General features: G+C 42.3%; 1 protein-coding gene across 3 annotated transcripts in view; it reads left to right on the top strand.

Annotated features, from left to right (window-relative positions):
• The first annotated feature begins 12858 nt into the window (after positions 1-12858).
• Positions 12859-19229, top strand: part of csad (cysteine sulfinic acid decarboxylase) — a 53018-nt gene continuing 46647 nt past the window's right edge. For all 3 annotated transcript variants that reach the window (XR_012102035.1, XM_073071179.1, XM_073071180.1), the window contains exon 1: positions 12859-13003. Coding sequence is in view for 2 of the 3 variants with exons in the window: in XM_073071179.1 (XP_072927280.1) it covers positions 12964-13003 (40 nt within the window). In the remaining variant the exon portion in view is untranslated. The remainder of the gene's footprint in view (positions 13004-19229) is intronic.

Raw genomic sequence — 19229 nt, 5'->3', positions numbered from 1 at the left:
AAAAGTTTTTAAAAAGTTTTTTTGGGTTTTTTTTTCTCTTTTTCGATTCTTTTACATTAATACTATGAGTTTGGGAGGCCTTATATATTGATTATTACATATCTGATTGTCTATTTAAACTATTAATTATGTACTCTCAAATGTTTTGTATTCATATTTCACTTATGTTTTTCTTAAAATTAATAAAAAGATTTAAAAAGGAAAAAACACTGTTGAACATCCAATGTGCAGAGAGGGGGAAAAAAACATATAATGCAAACAGTAACTACAAGCAAATAATGTTCTGATATGAAGTCCAATCATCTATCACCTTTATCATCATCTCAGAAAATCTCAAACAAGCTAGTAAGGCACGACTTGCACTACACGAAGCCACGTTGACTGTTTATAATTAGGCCAATGTTTCCCAAATTCTCATAAGTTCCATCCCTAGTAATCCTCACCAATAACGTCCCTACTAATAACATAAGACTCATAGGTCTATAGTTTCTAGGAATATCCCTATTTCCTTTCTTGAATAAGGGACATTAGCTACTTGCCAGTCCTCTGGGAACTTGCCTGTGGCTAGAAAGGACACAAAGGTATTGGTCAAGGCTCCGGTAATTTAATTGCTTGCCTCTCTCAATAACCTGGAGTATGGTCTATCAGGCCGAGGAGTCTTATTCACCTAAATGTTCTTCAAGAGATCCTTTTCTTTATCTCAAAATGCCCTAGCATATTAGCATGCTCCACTCTGGTCTCACTACCCTCCATATTCTTCTCCCTGGTAAATACTGATACAAAATACTCACTTAGGACCTCACCAATATCCTCTACTTCCAAACACAAGTTCCCTCCTTTATCCTTGAGTGGACTTACTGACTCCTGAGTTATCCTTTTGCTCCCAATGTATGTATAAAATGCCTTGGGATTCTCTTTAATTCCTCTTACCAAAATACTTCCATGGTCCCTTCTGACTTTCCCAATTCCCTTCTTGTGTTCTTTTCTAGGTAAGGCAAATAAACTTAGAGACTGTGTTCATGGAACTATAGTTAATGCATGGACTATGATGTTGTAGCCATTACAGAGACTTGTTAAGAGAAAGACAGGACTGGCAGCTCAACGTTCTTGGATTCAGATGTTTCAGATGTTAAAGGGGTGGAGGAGCTACCCTACTGTTCAGGGAGAATGTCACAACAGCACTTAGACAGGACATCCTGGAAACTCAGTGACTGAGGCAATATGGATAGAGCTCAGGAGTAAGTAAGGAGCAATTACTATGATGGGGTTATGCTATAGGCCTTCCAAGAGCCAGCAGGAGATAGAGTAACAGATATGTAGGCAGAGTATTGAAAGATGTAAAAGTAACAGCGTAGCTGAAGTGGGTGACTTTAATCTCCTCAATATTGAATGTAACTCATTTAGTGCCAGAGGCTTAGATGGGGCAGAATTTTTCAGGTGCATCCTAGAGGGTTTCTCATCATAGTTTGTAGATAATCCAACCAGGGAAAGGACAAAGAGCCTGGCCAGATGATTGGAACTTCAGTGGGAAAACACTTTGAGAACAGTGATCACAAGTTTTCAGACAATTATGGATGAGGATAAGACTGGACCTCGCAGGAAACTGACTGGGAAAACTAATTACATCGGTATTAGGCAGGAGCTGGGGAGAGTAGACTTGAAGCAGCTGTTACTGGGAAAGTTCATACCTGGCACACAGGAGTCATTTAAAGACCAGCTGGTCAGAATTCAGGACTAACATGTTCCTGTGAGGGAGAAAGACAAGGATGGCAAAGTTCAGGAACTTTGGATGACAAGAGATGTAAATTTAGACAAAAAGTAAAATGAAGCATATGCATGTTTAGGAAGCTGAAATTAGATGGGGCCCTTGAGAAATATAAAGGAAGCAAGAGAGAACTTAAATGGGGAGCCAGGAAATGTCGATGGCAAACAGGGTTAAAGAGAATCCCAAAGCATTTTATACCTGCATTAAAAGCGAGAGGATACCAATGGAGAGGGTAGGACAACTAAAGGACAAAGAAGAGAATTTGTGTCTTGAGCCAGAGGAAGTGGGTGGAGATACTAAGTACTTTGTTTTGGGATTCACTAAGGAGAGGGTCATAGTGACATCAAGGATAGTGGCATCAGGAAGGGTTATGCTGATATTCTCGAGCCTGTTGATATCAAGAAGGAAGAGATTATGGGTCTTTATACGGATATTAAGGAGGACAAATCTCCATAATCTGTTTGAATCTATCCCAGGTTATTGAGAGAGGCACAAGAGGAAATTACAGAGTCCTTGACAGAGATTTATGTATCCTCTTTAGTCACAAGCAAGATCCCAGAGGGCTTAAGAATAGCTAATGCTGTTCTTCTGTTTAATCAGTGCAGCACTGTAAATTACAGAAATTAATGTTCATACCATCAGGTTGGAGACTACCAGACAGAATATGAGGTGTTGATCCTGCTCCCCTGACTTGGAACATCTGGTGGTCAAGTGTCATCCAATCTATCTGCTGAAGGAGTTTTCTGCTGCCTGGCACTGGAATTGCTGAGCACTATGATCAACAGTCATGAGACAGCCTTCCCTATCATTGCAGGGAGATTTCAACCAGGCCATTTGAAGAAGTCTCTGAACAACTAACCACCAACATATCACCTGTGGATCCAGAAGAAACAAACTTAACCACTGTTACACCACCATCAAGAACACTTACCATGCCATCCCATGCCCAAACTTCGGCAAGTCCAATCGCCTGGCTGTACTTCTACTCCTGGCCTACAGGCAGAGACTGAGGACCACAGCACCAGTGGTGAAGACTGTGAAGGTACAGTCAAGGAAGGTGAAGGATTGCTTACAGGACCGCTTTGAAGTGGTGGACTGGACCATACTCAAGGATTCATCTTCCGATCTGAATGACAGTTGTCACCAACTTCATCAAGACCTGTGTGGATGAGTGTGTGTCTTCAAGAACATACTGTGAATGAACTCAAACCAGAGGTAGGACTAGATTTGTAACATTCAAGACCAGTGATCCAAAGCTTTACAAGCAGTCCAGCTAAGACTTACAGAACACCTTTGTAAGAGCGGAAAAGCAACCCTGAGTGAAGTCAGAGACAGAATCGAGCACATGTCAGCTATGAAAGGGTGTGAAGGTGATTACTTCCTACAAGGCAAAACCTAACATCACAAACGTCTGTGATGCTTCACTCACAGATGAGCTCAAAGCCTTTTATGCATGCTTTGAAAGGGAGAATAAAACTCACTGGCTTTCCACTCAGTGTTGGACCACCTGGACAACAACAATATCTACATCAGGCTGCTGTTTGCTGTTTATTAAATACATCTCAGTGTTCGACATCATCATCCCCTCAATAATCACCAAAAAGCTTCAAAACTGGGGCCCCTATACCTCTCTCTGCAACTGTATCCTTGAATTTCTCAGTGGGGATCCAAAATAATATCTCCTCCTCACTGACAATCAACACAGACGAACCTCAAGGATGTGTGCTTAGCCTACTGCTCTACTCTTTCTACACCCGTGACTGTGCAGCTTAAACACTATCTATGAATTTGCTGAAGACACAACCGCTGTCGGCAGAAAAACAGATGAGGAGACATACAGGAGTGAGATTGATCAGCTGGTTGAGTGGTGTCACAACAACCACCTTGCTCTCAACATCAGTAAGACCAAGGAATTGATTGTGGGCTTCAAGAAGGGGAAGCTGAGGGAACACACACCAATCCTCTTTGAGGGATCAGCAGTGGAAAAGGTGAGCAGTTTCAAGTTCCTGGCTGTCAGCACCTTAGAGGGTTTATCCTGGGCCTAATATATTGATGCAATTATGAAGAAGGCATGCCAGTGGCTATATTTCATTAGGAGTTTGATGAGATTTGGTATATCGCCAAAGATTTTAGCAAATTTTTACCGATACACTGTGAAAGCATTCTAAAAGATTGCATCACCATCTAGTATGATGGCTCCAATGCACAGGATCGGAAATAGCTGCAGAGGGTTGTAACCTCAGCGAGCTCCATCATGGGCATGAGCCTCCACAGCATCAAGGACACCTTCAGAAGTTGAGTGTCCTTGTGCACCAGTAGGGTAACTTGCAGATATAACAGGCAGTTAGGAAAGAAAATGGTGGTCTTCATAAGGAGAGGATTTGTGCATAGGAGCAGGGATATCTTGCCATAATTGTACAGGGCCTTGTTGAGACCAAACCTTGAATACTGTGTGCAGTTTTAGTTTCCATATCTGGAGGGAGTTGAGTGAAGGTTCTTCAGACCTACCCTGGGAAGAGAGGAGTGACATATGAAGAGAGGTTGGATCAATTAGACATATAGTCACTGGGGTTCATTAGAGTGAGAGTTAACCTCAGAAACCAACACAATTTCAATGGGATTGGACAGATTAGATGCAGGAAGGATGTTCCCGATGGTGGGCAGAGAGCAGGGTTAGTCATGAGGGAAGGATAAGGGATGTCAGTTAGCACTGATGTGAGGAAAAATTCCTTCTCTTGGAGTGTGGTGAACCTGTGGAATTCTCCATCACAGAAAGCAATTGAAGACACTCCATTAAATATATTCTGGAGTTGGATGTTGTTCTAGGGGCTGGAGGGATCAAGGGCTACAGAGAGAAATGTGGAACAGGGAACTGAATGTTGATAATCAGCCAGGGTCATACTGAATGGCGGAGGAGGTTCGGGGTATAAATAGCCTTTTGTTATTCCTATTTGTTTCTATGTTATTTGCATAGATGCAAAATGCAGCCGTTACTCTGAGGTGTGGTCAGAGTTATTTTACAATGAGGACTGTAAACAAACTTGTCTTATGTAAAGAAATGCTTAGAATCATAGACACAGCACAGAGACATTTAGCCTAATGTGCTTATGCTAGATTGTCAGTGGAGTGAGCCCACTTATACCATCCCCTGTTCTTTCCCTAGAGCCCTTCGTATTAATCAATTGCTTTGAAATTATTTCCACCACCTTTTTAATCCATAATTTGAAACAAAATATCACAGTATGCAGTCATATGTGATTATACATTGTCATAGATCATTAAGACAGGCCCTTCGGCCCACAGTGTCCAGCGTACCAAGTTATACTCATCCCATTTTGCAGCAGTCAGACACTGGTGGATACCTCCTTGGGTAGTGAATAAATGCCAGGCACCGGGCACTCAAAATTACAGTCTGGGACTGAACTGGAACTGATTGGAAAATCGTCGCTGCCTACAGTCAGTAAGACGTGGCCATTAAAAGGGCTTGTGGCTGTGTTCCATGATTCTATAATTCTGTTATTACATGTGAGTGAACACGGCAATACTACGTTTTGCCATTCATTTTAAGTGTTTGTTAGTTTATTTTCTTCAGTATTTGTTCTGTGAAAGCTTTCCTGTGCTGAAACTTTTTTGGCCTGCAGAGCCTTTGAAGGTAATTTTCTAAAATATCCCTCAATATTCCGGATTCAGAAAGGAGGTTAGGTGGTTACTGGACTTGCTCCTTTAGAGATCTGAAATTCACTATCTTTTGACTGCTGAAGGCCACAGGCTGATGTTCTTTCACAATTCTGTTCATTAAGCATTGTAGGCATATCTGAACTGCACAAATGATTGTGATGAAATTCTTTGGGATGATTGGCTATTCATGCAGGAAAATGTATCTGTGTGCAGGCCAAATTCCTCTTTGGTTGCATCTGTCAATATTGCTCATCTCTGATAGTCTGCTCATTGGGATGATAACAATGGTGCTGTGCAATAACCAAAACATGCTTAGCATTCCAAAAATTGGTTCCCACTATCCATTCTCTGAGAAATTTGGGAGTAGGTGGGCAGAAGTAGTGGAGACAGATAGAGAGAGAGAGACCCCTCCATTGGTTGGGGTCAATCATGGATGCTGCACCCAGCTGTCTACATGATACACAAGTCAGGGCAGTATGATATGGAAAGCAAGCTGTTAACCATTTAGCACAGCTGATGAATCCAAAGGAATGGCAGCGACTGATACAGTTTGGCACCAATGGCATCACAGGAGTTGTTAGTCAGTTTTGAACTCAATGTAGGACTGCCTTAGGAATTCCAACTCCAGAACTTTCCTCAGTGTTGACGACCAAAGTCTTTCTGATGAGTGGGTATAGTCACAAGGCAGCGGAGGTTTGAGATCACAGCTTTCCTTCTCCTCGATGAGCTACCAGCCATGGCTGACGAGCCCCATTGGCCCAAAGCAACTGGTTTTAAGGTGGCCAAGTGGTTAAGGCTTTGGGCTAGCGATCTGAAGGTCGTTAGTTCGAGCCTCAGCCGAGGCAGCGTGTGTGTCCTTGAGCAAGGCACTTAACCACACGCTGCTCCTGCATGTTTATAGCCCAGTGGCGGCGGTTGGTGCAAGACAAGATAACCTGCCTTTCTCCCTTCTCCTATCAGTAGAAACAGTAGTTAAGCTTAATAGCTACTGTAAGCCACACGTGAAGGCCAGGAGTTGGACTTTGTTGTCAGAGACTATTTGAGACGCACACAATTGGGATCATTCAATAGATAGTAGGAGCTTATCCCCACCACCTCCCCCAGCTACAACAAACTTAAGGTTGACAGTACAATTGGACAATCCCCTAGACTTTCTGATGTCCGCAGCACATTGAGGGTAGCCAAGGCCATTGGTGGGTCATGTGAACTTTATAGACATTCAGCACTCAAATCCATTTGCACTTAGCAGCTGAAAAATATGGCTTAATTTGAAAGCTCCTTCAATATGGAGTTACAATTCTCCAAGGGTCGAAAGTGAGCATTGCCACAGGCCCTGGAGATGATGCAAAAATTTGTGCAATTTAGACACTTTTTCAGTGGTGGAAGTAACTTAGTAGATTTCTCCAGCCCAATAATTCACCCATTCCTACAGAATCCCCTATTGTTTAAATGTGAATTTCCAGATTCAGAAGATGAAAATATTTTTTTCTTATTTTGTTTCAAGGTCCTTAATTATTTATTTTTAATTAAATTCTTGCTAAATTATTGCAATTTTTTTCATAGATTATTGAAATCAGTCTTAATAGCTTTTAAATGGCTCTGATAAGAAACATATAAAAAGATGAAGCTTTATGTACAGCCAAAGACGGCCTTTTAGGGTGGGTTTTCAGTATTATGTTTCCTAAGACCCATATGCCACTGAGGCTTGGCACACCTCACCGGGTAACTCATGGGTGAGAGGATCGACTTCACTGGTCCTCTGAATTTGGCCACACCAGTCGTTAGGCTAATTTGGAACTCAGTGTCTCAGCATGCACAAACACAAGCATTGTCTGTGTAGTCATGCTTATCTAATGAGGTTAGAATGACCTTCATTCTGGAGTGTAGGGGTTATAAATTGAACAGTTTCCTACTAGTTCTGCAGATTACCTACATTCCAGTGGATAGATTGTTAGAAGTAGGGTAGAGCATTGCAGTAGAAAAGAGTGAAAAATGTGTCAAGGTAATGATGCACCTTTGTTTGACACCAAGGATGTGCTCAAAGCTTTCTTGGAGACCTGCGTTATCCCCATTGATGCCTGGGAATCTCTGTCTCATGACTGATGAACGTGAAGAAGGAACATTTGGGATGGGATTGAAACCCTTTTGTCCATACAAGGATACAGGGATTGCAAGAGTGGGTAGACTGGGAGCACCACCCAAGTCAAGCAACTCGTGTAGTTTTCACTCGTGTAGCTAACAAAAATGTACCAGTTTTCTCAGCAGTACAAAGACAAGGATTACGTGGGCAAAAATTCTGGCAGGCACGTTTAAATGCATACGAGTGTGAATTGAGAATGTTAAATCGGAATTTTTTCATGGTGTGATACTTAAGTGACCACATATGAACTCACCAAGTGTAATCACAAAATCTTATGCAATTTTGGCACTTGATTTCTAAGGAAGTGAAACACTTATTATGCCTCAGCAGCATAGATCTCTAGTTAGGATCCATCTATATTAAGGTTTGGATACTGAGCTGTTAAACAATGTTGTTTAATCAAATGTTATATCTATTTCTGGTATTAATAAAATGCTTAGAACCAAGCCTTTCTTTATAGTTTATTAAGCATATAGTACATTCAGTATATACACAACAGATGGTGCTTACAGATCATGGCTGATTGGAGATTTGAACATTGACACTTCCTATCATGGTAGATAGAGTTTTTAAAATTCAATTCCAAGACATTTGTACAAAGTGGAACTTTTTTCCCACACCCTGATATTTCCCTTTGTGGAATTCAAACATTTTGCATTCTATTACTAATTAAAACACAATATGCAAAAAGAATTTAATTGCATTTGTCCCTTATTAACATTTAGTTAATAATTCCCATATGCTCTCTCTCTATTGCACTATTTGTCAGTAGTTTTTCTCTTACATGATTCTACAATTCCTACAACCTTAAACTATAAAAGTAATTGATTCATTATTGTTCCAAGTTCCTGATTTTATAGAAACCCTAATCATCTGATGATATACTGTATGTTCAATTGTTTTTGACACAATATCTTTAATAGCAATTCCTTGAGAGCAAGGATACAATTTAACATCTTTAATTGCTTCATCATTCAGGTGATTACTTTATCCTGAAACCATTAACAATTTAAAGATCATTACTAAAAAATCAGCACACTTTCCTGTCAACAAAGATTAAAGGTTGACTTGTGTATGTAATATTTCAGTTATATTTGAGTAATATTGTTTGATTAAGCATTCTCTGTTATTTACATAATTCATTAGGAGTTATATGTAAAAGTACACAAATGGTATACTTCATTACGTTACCACGTCATATGTGTGTGCCTCTCTAAAAGTAAAAACAAAAAGTGCACACTTTATCCATGGGCTCCCATGCTTTTTCTTTCAATTAGTTTTGAAGTTACAAAACATTACAGTGGTGACAAGTAAGGTTTAAAGTGAACCCGAGATGACCACCTATCTGTTGAAGCATAGCAAGATGTTCGGGTTTAAAAAAAAGCAAAGCATGTGTCTCTTCGGAAGGGACAGAAATGGTTGAGTTAAAAAAAAAGGCAGAAAACAAGACAAAATTCACAGATTCACTGGGTGATAATAATCATAAATTTTAAAAAAGCAGAAATGGCTGGCTGCATCAGAAAAAAAGACACGTTCGATTGCACAAGAGGTACCCGGTTGTATACTGAGCAAATTGAGCAGTATCTTGAAACAAATGAAATAGGCAATGAGAAGCAAATGCCAGTTTTGCTGAGTGTAATAGGTGGAAAAGCATACAGTTTGTTTAGAAGTTTAATTGTTCTAACCAAACTAGCCAAAATGTGCTTTCCTGATATGGTGAAAGTAATGCAGGAACATTTAGAACAAAAACCATTGTTAATTGAAGAACGATTCAGGTTTCATAAGCAAAATCAAAAGGAACGGGAGCCCACACTGGCTGAATTGAAAAGATTGTCCGAGCATTGTCAGTTCAGTAATGGGCTTAATGATGTACTGAGAGATGGTTTAGTTGTGGAATTTTACATGAAAATATTCAAAAATGGCTCCGAACTGAATCACACCTCACATTTCTAAGAATAGTTGAAATTGCTGTATCTATAGAATCAGCAAACAGAGATGCAATTGAGTTGCAATCAGGAATCAAAGTGAGCATGAGTAAAATTACAATGTCTAAGCATAAACCTGATTGGCTGAACAAATTATGTTACCTTTGTGGCAGGAGCTCACATACACCTGACCAAAGCAGGTTTATAGGCAAAACTTGCAGAAAATGCTACAAAGTAGTGCACATAAAATGAACATGTTGGGCAGACAAAAATAAATGATTTGTGCAGGAAAGAGAAAAAGTTTTACAAAGCTTGTCCGGTTCCTTATACCGTCCACAATAAAGTAGCCACTGTGCAAAATCGCATGGAGGCTAAATGAATTCTTTCCAAGGTTGAGTGGAGCCCATGGACAATGCCGGTGTTCCTAGTAGCCACCAAGAATGGATCCATCAGGATCTGTGGTGATTTTAAGGTCACCGTCAGCCTGGTACTGAAAGTATATCAATACCCTCTGCCCAGGATAGAGGATCTTTGCAAACACTTCAGCAAAGTGAAGCCTACCTACAGATGGAGATGGAGAAAGAGCCCACAGTGTTTCTCACCATAAACACTCACAAGGGGCTTTATTGCTATAATAGGTTTATTTTTGAAGCAGCACCTGCACCTGCAGTCTAGCAGAAAGCTATGGACCAGGTGATGCAAGGCTGCCCAGGCACTCAGTGTTACCTGGATGACACCATTGTTACCAGTGAGGATAACAAGGAACATCTCCAACATCTCAAGACAGTGTTGAAAAGATTATGGGCTCAGAGCTTGACAGAAACAAGTCTGAATTCTTTAAACCATTGATGCACAAGGATTACGCAAGTGTGCTGAGAAAATTCAGGCAGTGGTAAACGCCCTAAGGCCAAAGGGCGTGTCACGTTTGTGGTTCTTTTCAGGATTTGTCAATTACTATAACAGGTTCCTGCCAAGCCTGGCTACTGTGCTCCACCCCTTGAACTCATTACTACAGTTTGGGAAGTAATGGCAATGGCTAAAGCAGTGTGAAGTGTCTTTCCAAAAGACAAAGGAAATGGTGAGGTCAGACACTGTGCTCACACATTATGACCCACATTGTTCAGTGAAGCTTGCCTGTGACACCTCACCTTATGATATAGGTGCAGTCATGAGTGATGGAAGTGAACACCCAATAGCCTTTGCATCACATTCCCTTACCACTGCAGAGAAAATTATGCACAGATTGACAGAGAGGCATTGAGTCTGGTTTGATGTGTAAAAAATTTCAACCAATACTTGTATGAGAGTAAGATAACCCTCATCACTGATCATCAACCACTACTGTCCAATTTCAGTCCACAGAAGAGCAGCAGCAGCCAAAGTGTTAGAGGAGCTACAAGCATGGTCAAAATGGAAGCATTGGCTCGAAGCTTTGTCTGGTGGCCTGGGGTAGATCAGCAGATCGAGCAGCTTACCCTGCACTGTTCGGGATGCCAAGAGCAACTTGGAGAAGAGAAGTGTCCATAACTGTCAGAGCCACTTCCTGCAGTCCCAGATTCAACTCCTACAACCACCACGGAGGAGGCCACGGAACCTCAGATTGTTCCACAGCCACGTCTCACCTGCCAAGCTGAGTGACCCCCTTGTCAGGAAAGACATTACCCCACAAGAGTAAGAAATTAACCTCCACAGTGATTAAATCTTTTGTCCTCAATGGAACAATTTAAAATTTGCTATGCTGTGGATGTCAATATTGCAGTTGTTTGATATAGTGTTTTTCATTTCGGGTTATGTAAAATATGTGAATGGCATATGTCATTACGCCACCAAGTTATATGTGCGCGCATTTCTAAAAGTAAAAATGAAAAGTACATGTTATTCCCGAACTCCTGTGCTTTTCTTTCAATTAGTTTTTAAGTTACAATCTAGGTTGCTATAACTATAATAGCAATATAAATCAATAAATAGTATCACATTTGTAGATGTCAGGACAAAATAAGTAATCCTTACCTAGAATTTCTCCACTGTTTGCTCCACAGCTAACACTAAAATGTTATTTCATAGGAAAAGGAAAGATTATTTTGTTTGTAACCATTCAGTTAGATCTCAATCTTAAATCTATATATTCATCATAAGGCCACATAACTTTGGACTATGTTCTCATTCTGTTGAAAGTGCTGAAATTATTACTGAATCTATAATTAGCTACACTCTGGTGACTCTGTGCAGCACTCCATCCAAAGCTAAATGCTGTCCTTCAGAGTTTGACCAAGTTCTTGTGCATCTAAAGCCATAACTCCTCTCCTTACCAAGTTTATGGACTAACGGGCTCTGCATTGCTATCGATGGCAAAATGGTGTAAAATAACACCCTCCAATGCAATGTGGGGATAGATAAAGATGTCGATGTTCAAAGGACTAATTCAGGGAAGATTACAAATTAGGATTAGAAATTAAACATAGTGTGCCGAAGGGTCTCAGCCTGAAACCTCGACTATTTACTCTTTTCCACAGATGCTGCCTGACCTGCTGAGTTCCTCCAGTATCTTGTGTGTTGCTCGGATTTCCAGCATCTGCAAAAAGTAGGAGCTTGTAACAACAAAATGATGCACAATGAACTACCAAGAAGAAGAAGCCTGATGAAAGTGGATGAAATAAAATTAGTACCGACTATGAGTTTTGCCTCAGAAGATCAGGAAGCAAGACGTTTTGTAGGAGCAAACTAAAGGCCACCCGGATTTGGAGTTCAAAATAACGGGTCATTTATTAAAAGTCTCGTGCTCACCAGGAGACCAGTTAAAGCTGATGGCATAGAGGTATCTAAGATCAGAGGGGGTCGGTTTAAGATAAGAAGTGAAAGGTTTAGAGGGGATCTGAGGATGAATTGTTCCCCCAGGGGTGGTGGTGGTGGTGTGCGTGTGTGTGTGGGGGGGGGGGGGGGAATGAAATCTGGAACGCATTGCCTGAGAGGGTGGTGGCGGCAGACTCTACAGTATTAAACAATTATTCAGACAAGCGTTTGAATCATGAAGATAGAGAAGGGTACGGACTAAATGCGGGGACATGGTATTTAATGGAGGGCGGAAGGGCTTTTGATTCTCTTTTCACTGAAGCTGATTCATTCGCATTGGGAACTCTCCAAAATGCCCACTGTTTTCATTCCAAGTTAGCAATGCCTTTGCTGAATTTGTTTTACGGGTTAACGGCAGAGCTGATTGGTGTGCTGGCGAGAGGGGGGGCGGGAACGGGTGTAGGTCCGCGGCCGGTGATTGGGAGAGAAGCAACGGAGGCGTGACTGGATTTGGCGTGAGGCGTAACTGGATTTGGCGTGAGGCGTAACTGGCATCTCAGACTGCGAGCTGTAGCTTGTCGGCTGCGTGTGTTGAAGTTGCGAAGCAGATTTTAAGATTGTCAGTGATATACAACGGCAAATCATTTATTAAACATATCTTCAGGATGGCAACTGGCCTAGAAGGAAAGAGGCCAAATAAATATGGTAACTTTTTGTTTTACTCATCTTCCAGATACGGTTCTAGTTTGGGTTCCAATTTAGTTGTTAGTTTTCAAAGATACTGTTGGAGAAAGTTATTAGTAAAACTTATATCTGTAGAGGTGGTTGTGCGAAGGATGGTTAAGAGGTCCAGGTGAGTGGGGAGCTCTTCGGCCACCTTCCATCACTGAGTCACTCCAAGTTTAGACTTATGAACAGAAAAGTGCTTTACAAACCTTATCCGTTTTTATCTCGCCCTTCATAGTGTTGTCTCTCGCTACCTGAGTGCAGGAGCGCTGCTTGACGTCACTGACGGAGAAATCAGGTTTAATAATATTGTGAGTAAACACGAGGAAATCTGCAGATGCTGGAAATTCAAACAACAACACACACAAAATGCTGGTGGAACGCAGCAGGCCAGGCAGGCACCATTTCGGGCCGAGACTCCGAAACGTCGACAGCGCTTCTCCCTATAGATGCTGCCTGGCCTGCTGTGTTCTACCAGCATTTTGTGTGTGTTAATATGTCGTAAAATTTGTTGCTTTGCGGCAGCAGTACATAGCAATATATAAAAACCATAACATGAAATGTGTCGTGCGAAAAGAGACCAAATAATAGTTGAGGTAGTGTTCAGGGGTTCATTCTCCATTCAGCAATCTAATGGTGGAGGGGAAGAAGCTGCTCCTGCATCTCCTGAAGGGCATGTCCTGGGTGATGGAGGTCATCCCTGTTGATGGATGCCACCTTTTTGAGGAATTGTGAGAATGTTTTCGATGGTGGGGAGGCTAGTGGCCATGATGAAGCTGGCAGAGTTTACAACTTTCTGCAGCTTTTTCTGATCCTGAGCAGTGATCCCTCCATATCAGATGGTGATGCAACCAGTTAGAATGTTCCCCATGGTACATCTGTAGAAATTGTCTTTTGAGGCATACCAAATCGCCTCAAACTCCTAATGAAATATAGCCGCTGTGGTGCCTTCTTTGTAATTGCACCAATATGTTGGGCCCAGGCCAGATCCTCAGAGAGATTGCTGTACAAAGCTGCTTGTATTGGATCTTTAGTGGTCTGGGATGCTGCTGGTGATCTCCACATTCCACAAGCTGACATATTTTTGATTTTCTAGCATTTGCTGGCCTCTCTCCTATTCCAATTCTTTGCTTTAAGAGAAAGTTCTTTCAAATAAGGTCAAGTCTGGTTGCAGATCAAAAAAGGAATGGAAGAAAGTCTCTTATCCATAATGAAGAGCTTGTGTCTCAGGCAACCAGTCTTCTAATTCTTATTGTTTATACTGCTCAAACGTGTCACTTGTTATTGACTGGTGGGCTTAGTCCAGAGTGAGTTTGACAAAAGCTCTTGTGATTTGAATCTCTGTCTTCCACTGTTTCTGCTGTTGCTCAGTGTCCTTTTGGTTTTAATTCACCTGGAATTACTTGGATGTTTGAGTATTTAGTTTGAGACCCCCTGGGTCTGTCTCGTTCCCCTCATGTTGTGCACCGTCCATGCAGCAGCTGGGGCCTGCTTCTCTGTGTGTTAGTTATGAGTGAAAGATTCCCTTGAGTCAGTGGGGATCTTGCTTTATTTTCCCCAAGGAAACTTTGAACACTTCCTTAAATTTTCTGTTCACCTGGTAATCTCTTCCTGTGATTGAGTTCATGATAGCTTTTGTGTTGGATACCTGACTGATGTAGTACTGAGGCTGCTTGGACTACAAGTGTAACAGTAGACTTGGTGATACCCATATCTTTTTCCTCAAATCAAGCTGCACCTGGTAATTCCAGACAGTCTCCTATCCAAGTGCACAAACTAAGAAAAGTGTTTGGATTAGCTTGTAAGATCAAATGGGATCATGTATTTCTGGGCTGATACCAATAGGCCCTGATTGGCCTTATTTGTGAATATTCACAAATATTCCAAAGCATTCCATAGTTTGTTATGGAGTCATAGAACATAGAATAGTACAGCACATTACAGGCCATTCAGCCCACAATGTTGTGCCGACCCTGAAACCCTGCCTCCTATATAACCCCACACCTTAAATTCCTCCGTATACCTGTCTAGTAGTCTCTTAAACTTCACTAGTGTATCTGCCTCCACCACTGACCCAGGCAGCGCATTTGATGCATCAACCACTCTGAGTGAAAAACCTTCCTCTAATATCCCCCTTGAACTTCCCTCCCCCTACCTTAAAGCCATGTCCTCTTGTATTGAGCAGTGATGCCCTGGGGAAGAGGCACTGGCTGTCCACTCTGTTTATTCCTCTTAATATAGTGTACACCTCTATCATGTCTCCTCTCATCCTCATTCTCTGCTCAGCACAGAAAAAGACCCTTCCACCCATCTAGTCCATTCCAAACTATTATTCTGCCTAGACCCATCACCCACACCAGGCCCATAGCCTTCCATACCCCTCCCATTCATGTACTTATCCAAACTTCTCTTCAATGTTGAAACCAAACCTACATCGACCACTTCCACTGGCAGCTCGTTCCACATTCACACCACCCTCTGAGTGAAGAAATTCCCCCTTAGGTTCTCCTTAAACATTTCACCTTTCCAGTAGACAGATGACCAGATCTGCATACAGTACTCCAAATTAGGCTTCACCTGTGACACCACTTTTACAGATCCATCTGTTTCACCAAACTCCTCAGCGCCTTCCCACTCGCTGTAAAACCTCACACTTGTCTGCATTAAATTCCATCTGCCATTTTTCAGCCCATTTTTCCAGCCATTCCACATCCCACTGGCAGCTTTGATAGCCTTCCTTGCCCCTAATCTTGGTGTCATCTGCAAATCTGCTGAACCAGTTAACCACATTATCATCCAGATCATTAATATCGATGACAAACAACATCAGACCCAACACCAATCCCTGCAGCACACTGCTAGTCCCACAGGCCTCCAGCAGGAGAGGCAGGCCTCTACTACTACTCCCTATCTTCTCCCACAAAGCAAATGCCTTATCTAATTTACTACCTCATCTAGAATGCCAAATGACTGAACCTTCTTGACAGACATGGGATAAAGAAAAGAAATAAACACGCCTTTATTTCCGGATAGCAGTCAGTGATTAGTGGGGATGGGTGGTGCGGGCAGTATCCCAGGTCATTTGTTGTGAATGTCCAGAAGCAATAAATAATTCAGATCACTTGACATCTTGAGGCTGAGCTGTGTTGTAGCTTTTGTGGTTTTTAAACTCACCTCAAGGATTTTAAACTGCTTATCCACTGCAACTGCCCTCCCCCAGTGTGTCTGTTCTTGTACATGATGCTCTTCTGCATGATCTTGTATTCATTCAAAGATTTCAAAGGTACATTTAATGTCAGAGAAATGTATACAATATACATCCTGAAATTCTTTTTCTTCACAAGCTTCCACAAAAACAGAGGCATGCCCCAAAGAATGAATGACAGTTAAACGTTAGAACCCTCTCCAGCTCCCCCTCCCACACATAAGCAGCAGCAAAGCAACAGCCCCCACTCCCCCACCAGTTAAAAAGCATCATCAACCCTACTGAGCACTCAAGCGTGCTGCAAAGCATCAATAAAGACACAGACTTGCAGACTACTCGTTCACCCGGTAATTCGACATAATAAGGGAAAAAGAGGTGTCCCCTCTTTGGCTCTCTCACTCCATAATAAGGGAAAAAGAGGTGTCCCCGTTTCACAGCGAGAGAGGTCACATTACAAGCAACTCGCTGATTTACAATGTTAAAAGTCTGTTGTGTCAGGTCAACCACTTTTCATCTATTAATTTTGTAATCAATTTAGGATATGTTTAGTTTGAATTTCTTAACGTTTGGTATTTACCCTCTCTTGTGAGGCTTTTAACAAGGTCTCACATAGAAAGCTGGTTTAAAAGTTTTGAGTTTGCAAATTCGATCTAACATTGGCTGAGCGATAGGAGACAGAGTGATAGTGGAGAGTTGTTTTTGTTATTGGAAGCCTGTGGCCAGTGGTGAACCACATAGATCAGTTCTAGGAAATCCGCTCTTTATTATATACTGTGCATGATTTGGATATGAATGTAGGTGGCATGATTAGTTTTACGTGACAGAACTAGGCATGCAAGTGCATAGTGCATTGAAAGCTGATATCGGACCACTGGAAAATGATACTGCTGAGGTAGTAATGGGGGACAAAGACATGGCAGATGAACTGAATAAGCATATTGCATCAGTGTTCACTGGGGAATGCTGCAAATTCGAGTGTCAGAGGCAGAAGTGAGTGTATTTGCTATTACTAAGGAGGTGCTTGGGAAGCTGAAAGGTTTGAAGGTAGATAGATCACCTGGACCAGATCACCGACATCCCAGGGTTCTGAAAGAATTAGCTGAAGAGATTGTGGAGGCATTAGTAATGATCTTTCAAGAATCACTAGGGTATGGAATGGTTCCTGAGGACTAGAAAATTGTAAATGTCACTCCACTCTATAAGAAGGGAGGGAAGTCGAAGAAAGGAAACTATAGACCAGTTAGCCTGACCTCAGTGGTTGGGAAAATGTTGTTCATTATTAAGAATGAGGTCTCAGGGTATTTGGAGGCACCTGATAAATAAGGTCAAGGTCAGCATGGTTATGGGGAAATCTTACCTGACAAATCTGTTGGAATTCTTTGAGGAAATAACAGGTAGGAGAGTCAGTAGATGTTTACTTAGATTATCAGAAGGCTTTTGACGAAGTGCCCCGTGATGCTGCTTTACAAGATAAGATCCCATGGTATTACAGGAAAGATACCAGCATGGATAGAAGATTGTAAACACAAAGTACACTGCAGATGCTGTGGTCAAAGCAACACGTACAACAAGCTGGAGGAACTCAGCAGGTCGGGCAGCATCCGTTGAAATGAGCAGTCAATGTTTCGGGCTGAGACCCTTCGTCAGGACTGAAGAGGGAGGGGGCAGGGGCCCTATAAAGAAGGTGGGGGGAGGGGGGAAGGTGCCAGGTGAAATACCAATCAGAGGAAAGATCGAGGGGTGGGGGAGGGGAGGCAGGAAGGGTGAAGAAGGAATGTAAGGGGAAAGCACTATGGGTAGTAGAAGAAGGCAGAATCATGAGAGAGTGATAGACAGCTGGAGGAGGAGGCAGAGTGAAAGTGTGATGGGGGAAGGGAGAGGGAGGGAATTACCGGAAGTTGGAGAATTCAATGTTCATACCAAGGGGCTGGAAACTACCCAGATGGTATATGAGGTGTTGCTCCTCCAACCTGAGTTTGGCCTCATCATGGCAGTAGAGGAGGCCATGTATGGACATATCCGAATGGGAATGTGAAGCAGAGTTGAAGAGGGTGGCAACCGAGAGATCCTGTCTGTTGTGGTGGATGGAGCGGAGGTGCTCGACGAAGCGGTCCCCCAATCTGCATCGGGTCTCGCCGATGTAGAGGAGGCCACACCGGGAGCACCGGATGCAATAGACGACTCCAGCAGACTCATAAGTGAAGTGTTGCCTCACCTGGAAGGACTGTTTGGGACCCTGAATGGTGGTAAGAGAGGAGTCCTTCCAGGTAAGGCAACACTTCACTTGTGAGTCTGTTGGGATTATCAAGGCCTCCCACTCACCAAGAACACCTTTACCAGAAAACAGCCTGTCCCAATCCACACTTGCCAGATCATTTCTGATAGCATCAAAATTGGCCTTTCTACATCTTCCAATCCTTTGTCACCTGTTTTTAAGGATTTGATTTGATTTTTTACCAACAGAGCCACCCTATCCCCTCTGCCTACCTGCCAGTCCTTTCAATACAATGTGCATTCTTTGATGTTAAGCTCCCAGCTATGATCTTCTTTCAGCCACGACTCAGTGATGCCCACAATGTCATACCTGCCAATCTCTAACTGCACTACAAGTTCATCTCCTTTTTTCGTATACTGCGTGCATTGAAATATAACATCTTCAGTCCTGTATTCATCACCCTTTCCAATTTTGACAACCTATTACACTGCAACTAATGCCACTGACCACAATTTTGCCCTATCATCTGCCTGTCCTTCCTGACAGTCTCACTGCACACTGCCTCTGCTTGTAAACCAACTGCCCCACCCTCAGCCCTATCACTCTGGTTCCCATCCCCCTGCCAAACTGGTTTAAAACAACCCCAACACCTCCAGCAAACCTGCCAGCAAGGATATTGGTTCCCCTCATGTTTAGGTGTAACTAGTCCCCTCTGTACAGGTTGTGCCTTCCCCAGAAGAGATACCAATGATCCAGAAATCAAAAACCCTGCCTCCAGCCACACA

This window comes from Hemitrygon akajei, chromosome 18, assembly GCF_048418815.1.
Source record: "Hemitrygon akajei chromosome 18, sHemAka1.3, whole genome shotgun sequence".
Classification (NCBI taxonomy): Eukaryota; Metazoa; Chordata; class Chondrichthyes; order Myliobatiformes; family Dasyatidae; genus Hemitrygon; species Hemitrygon akajei.
This window is presented reverse-complemented; position numbering and strand designations above follow the sequence as displayed.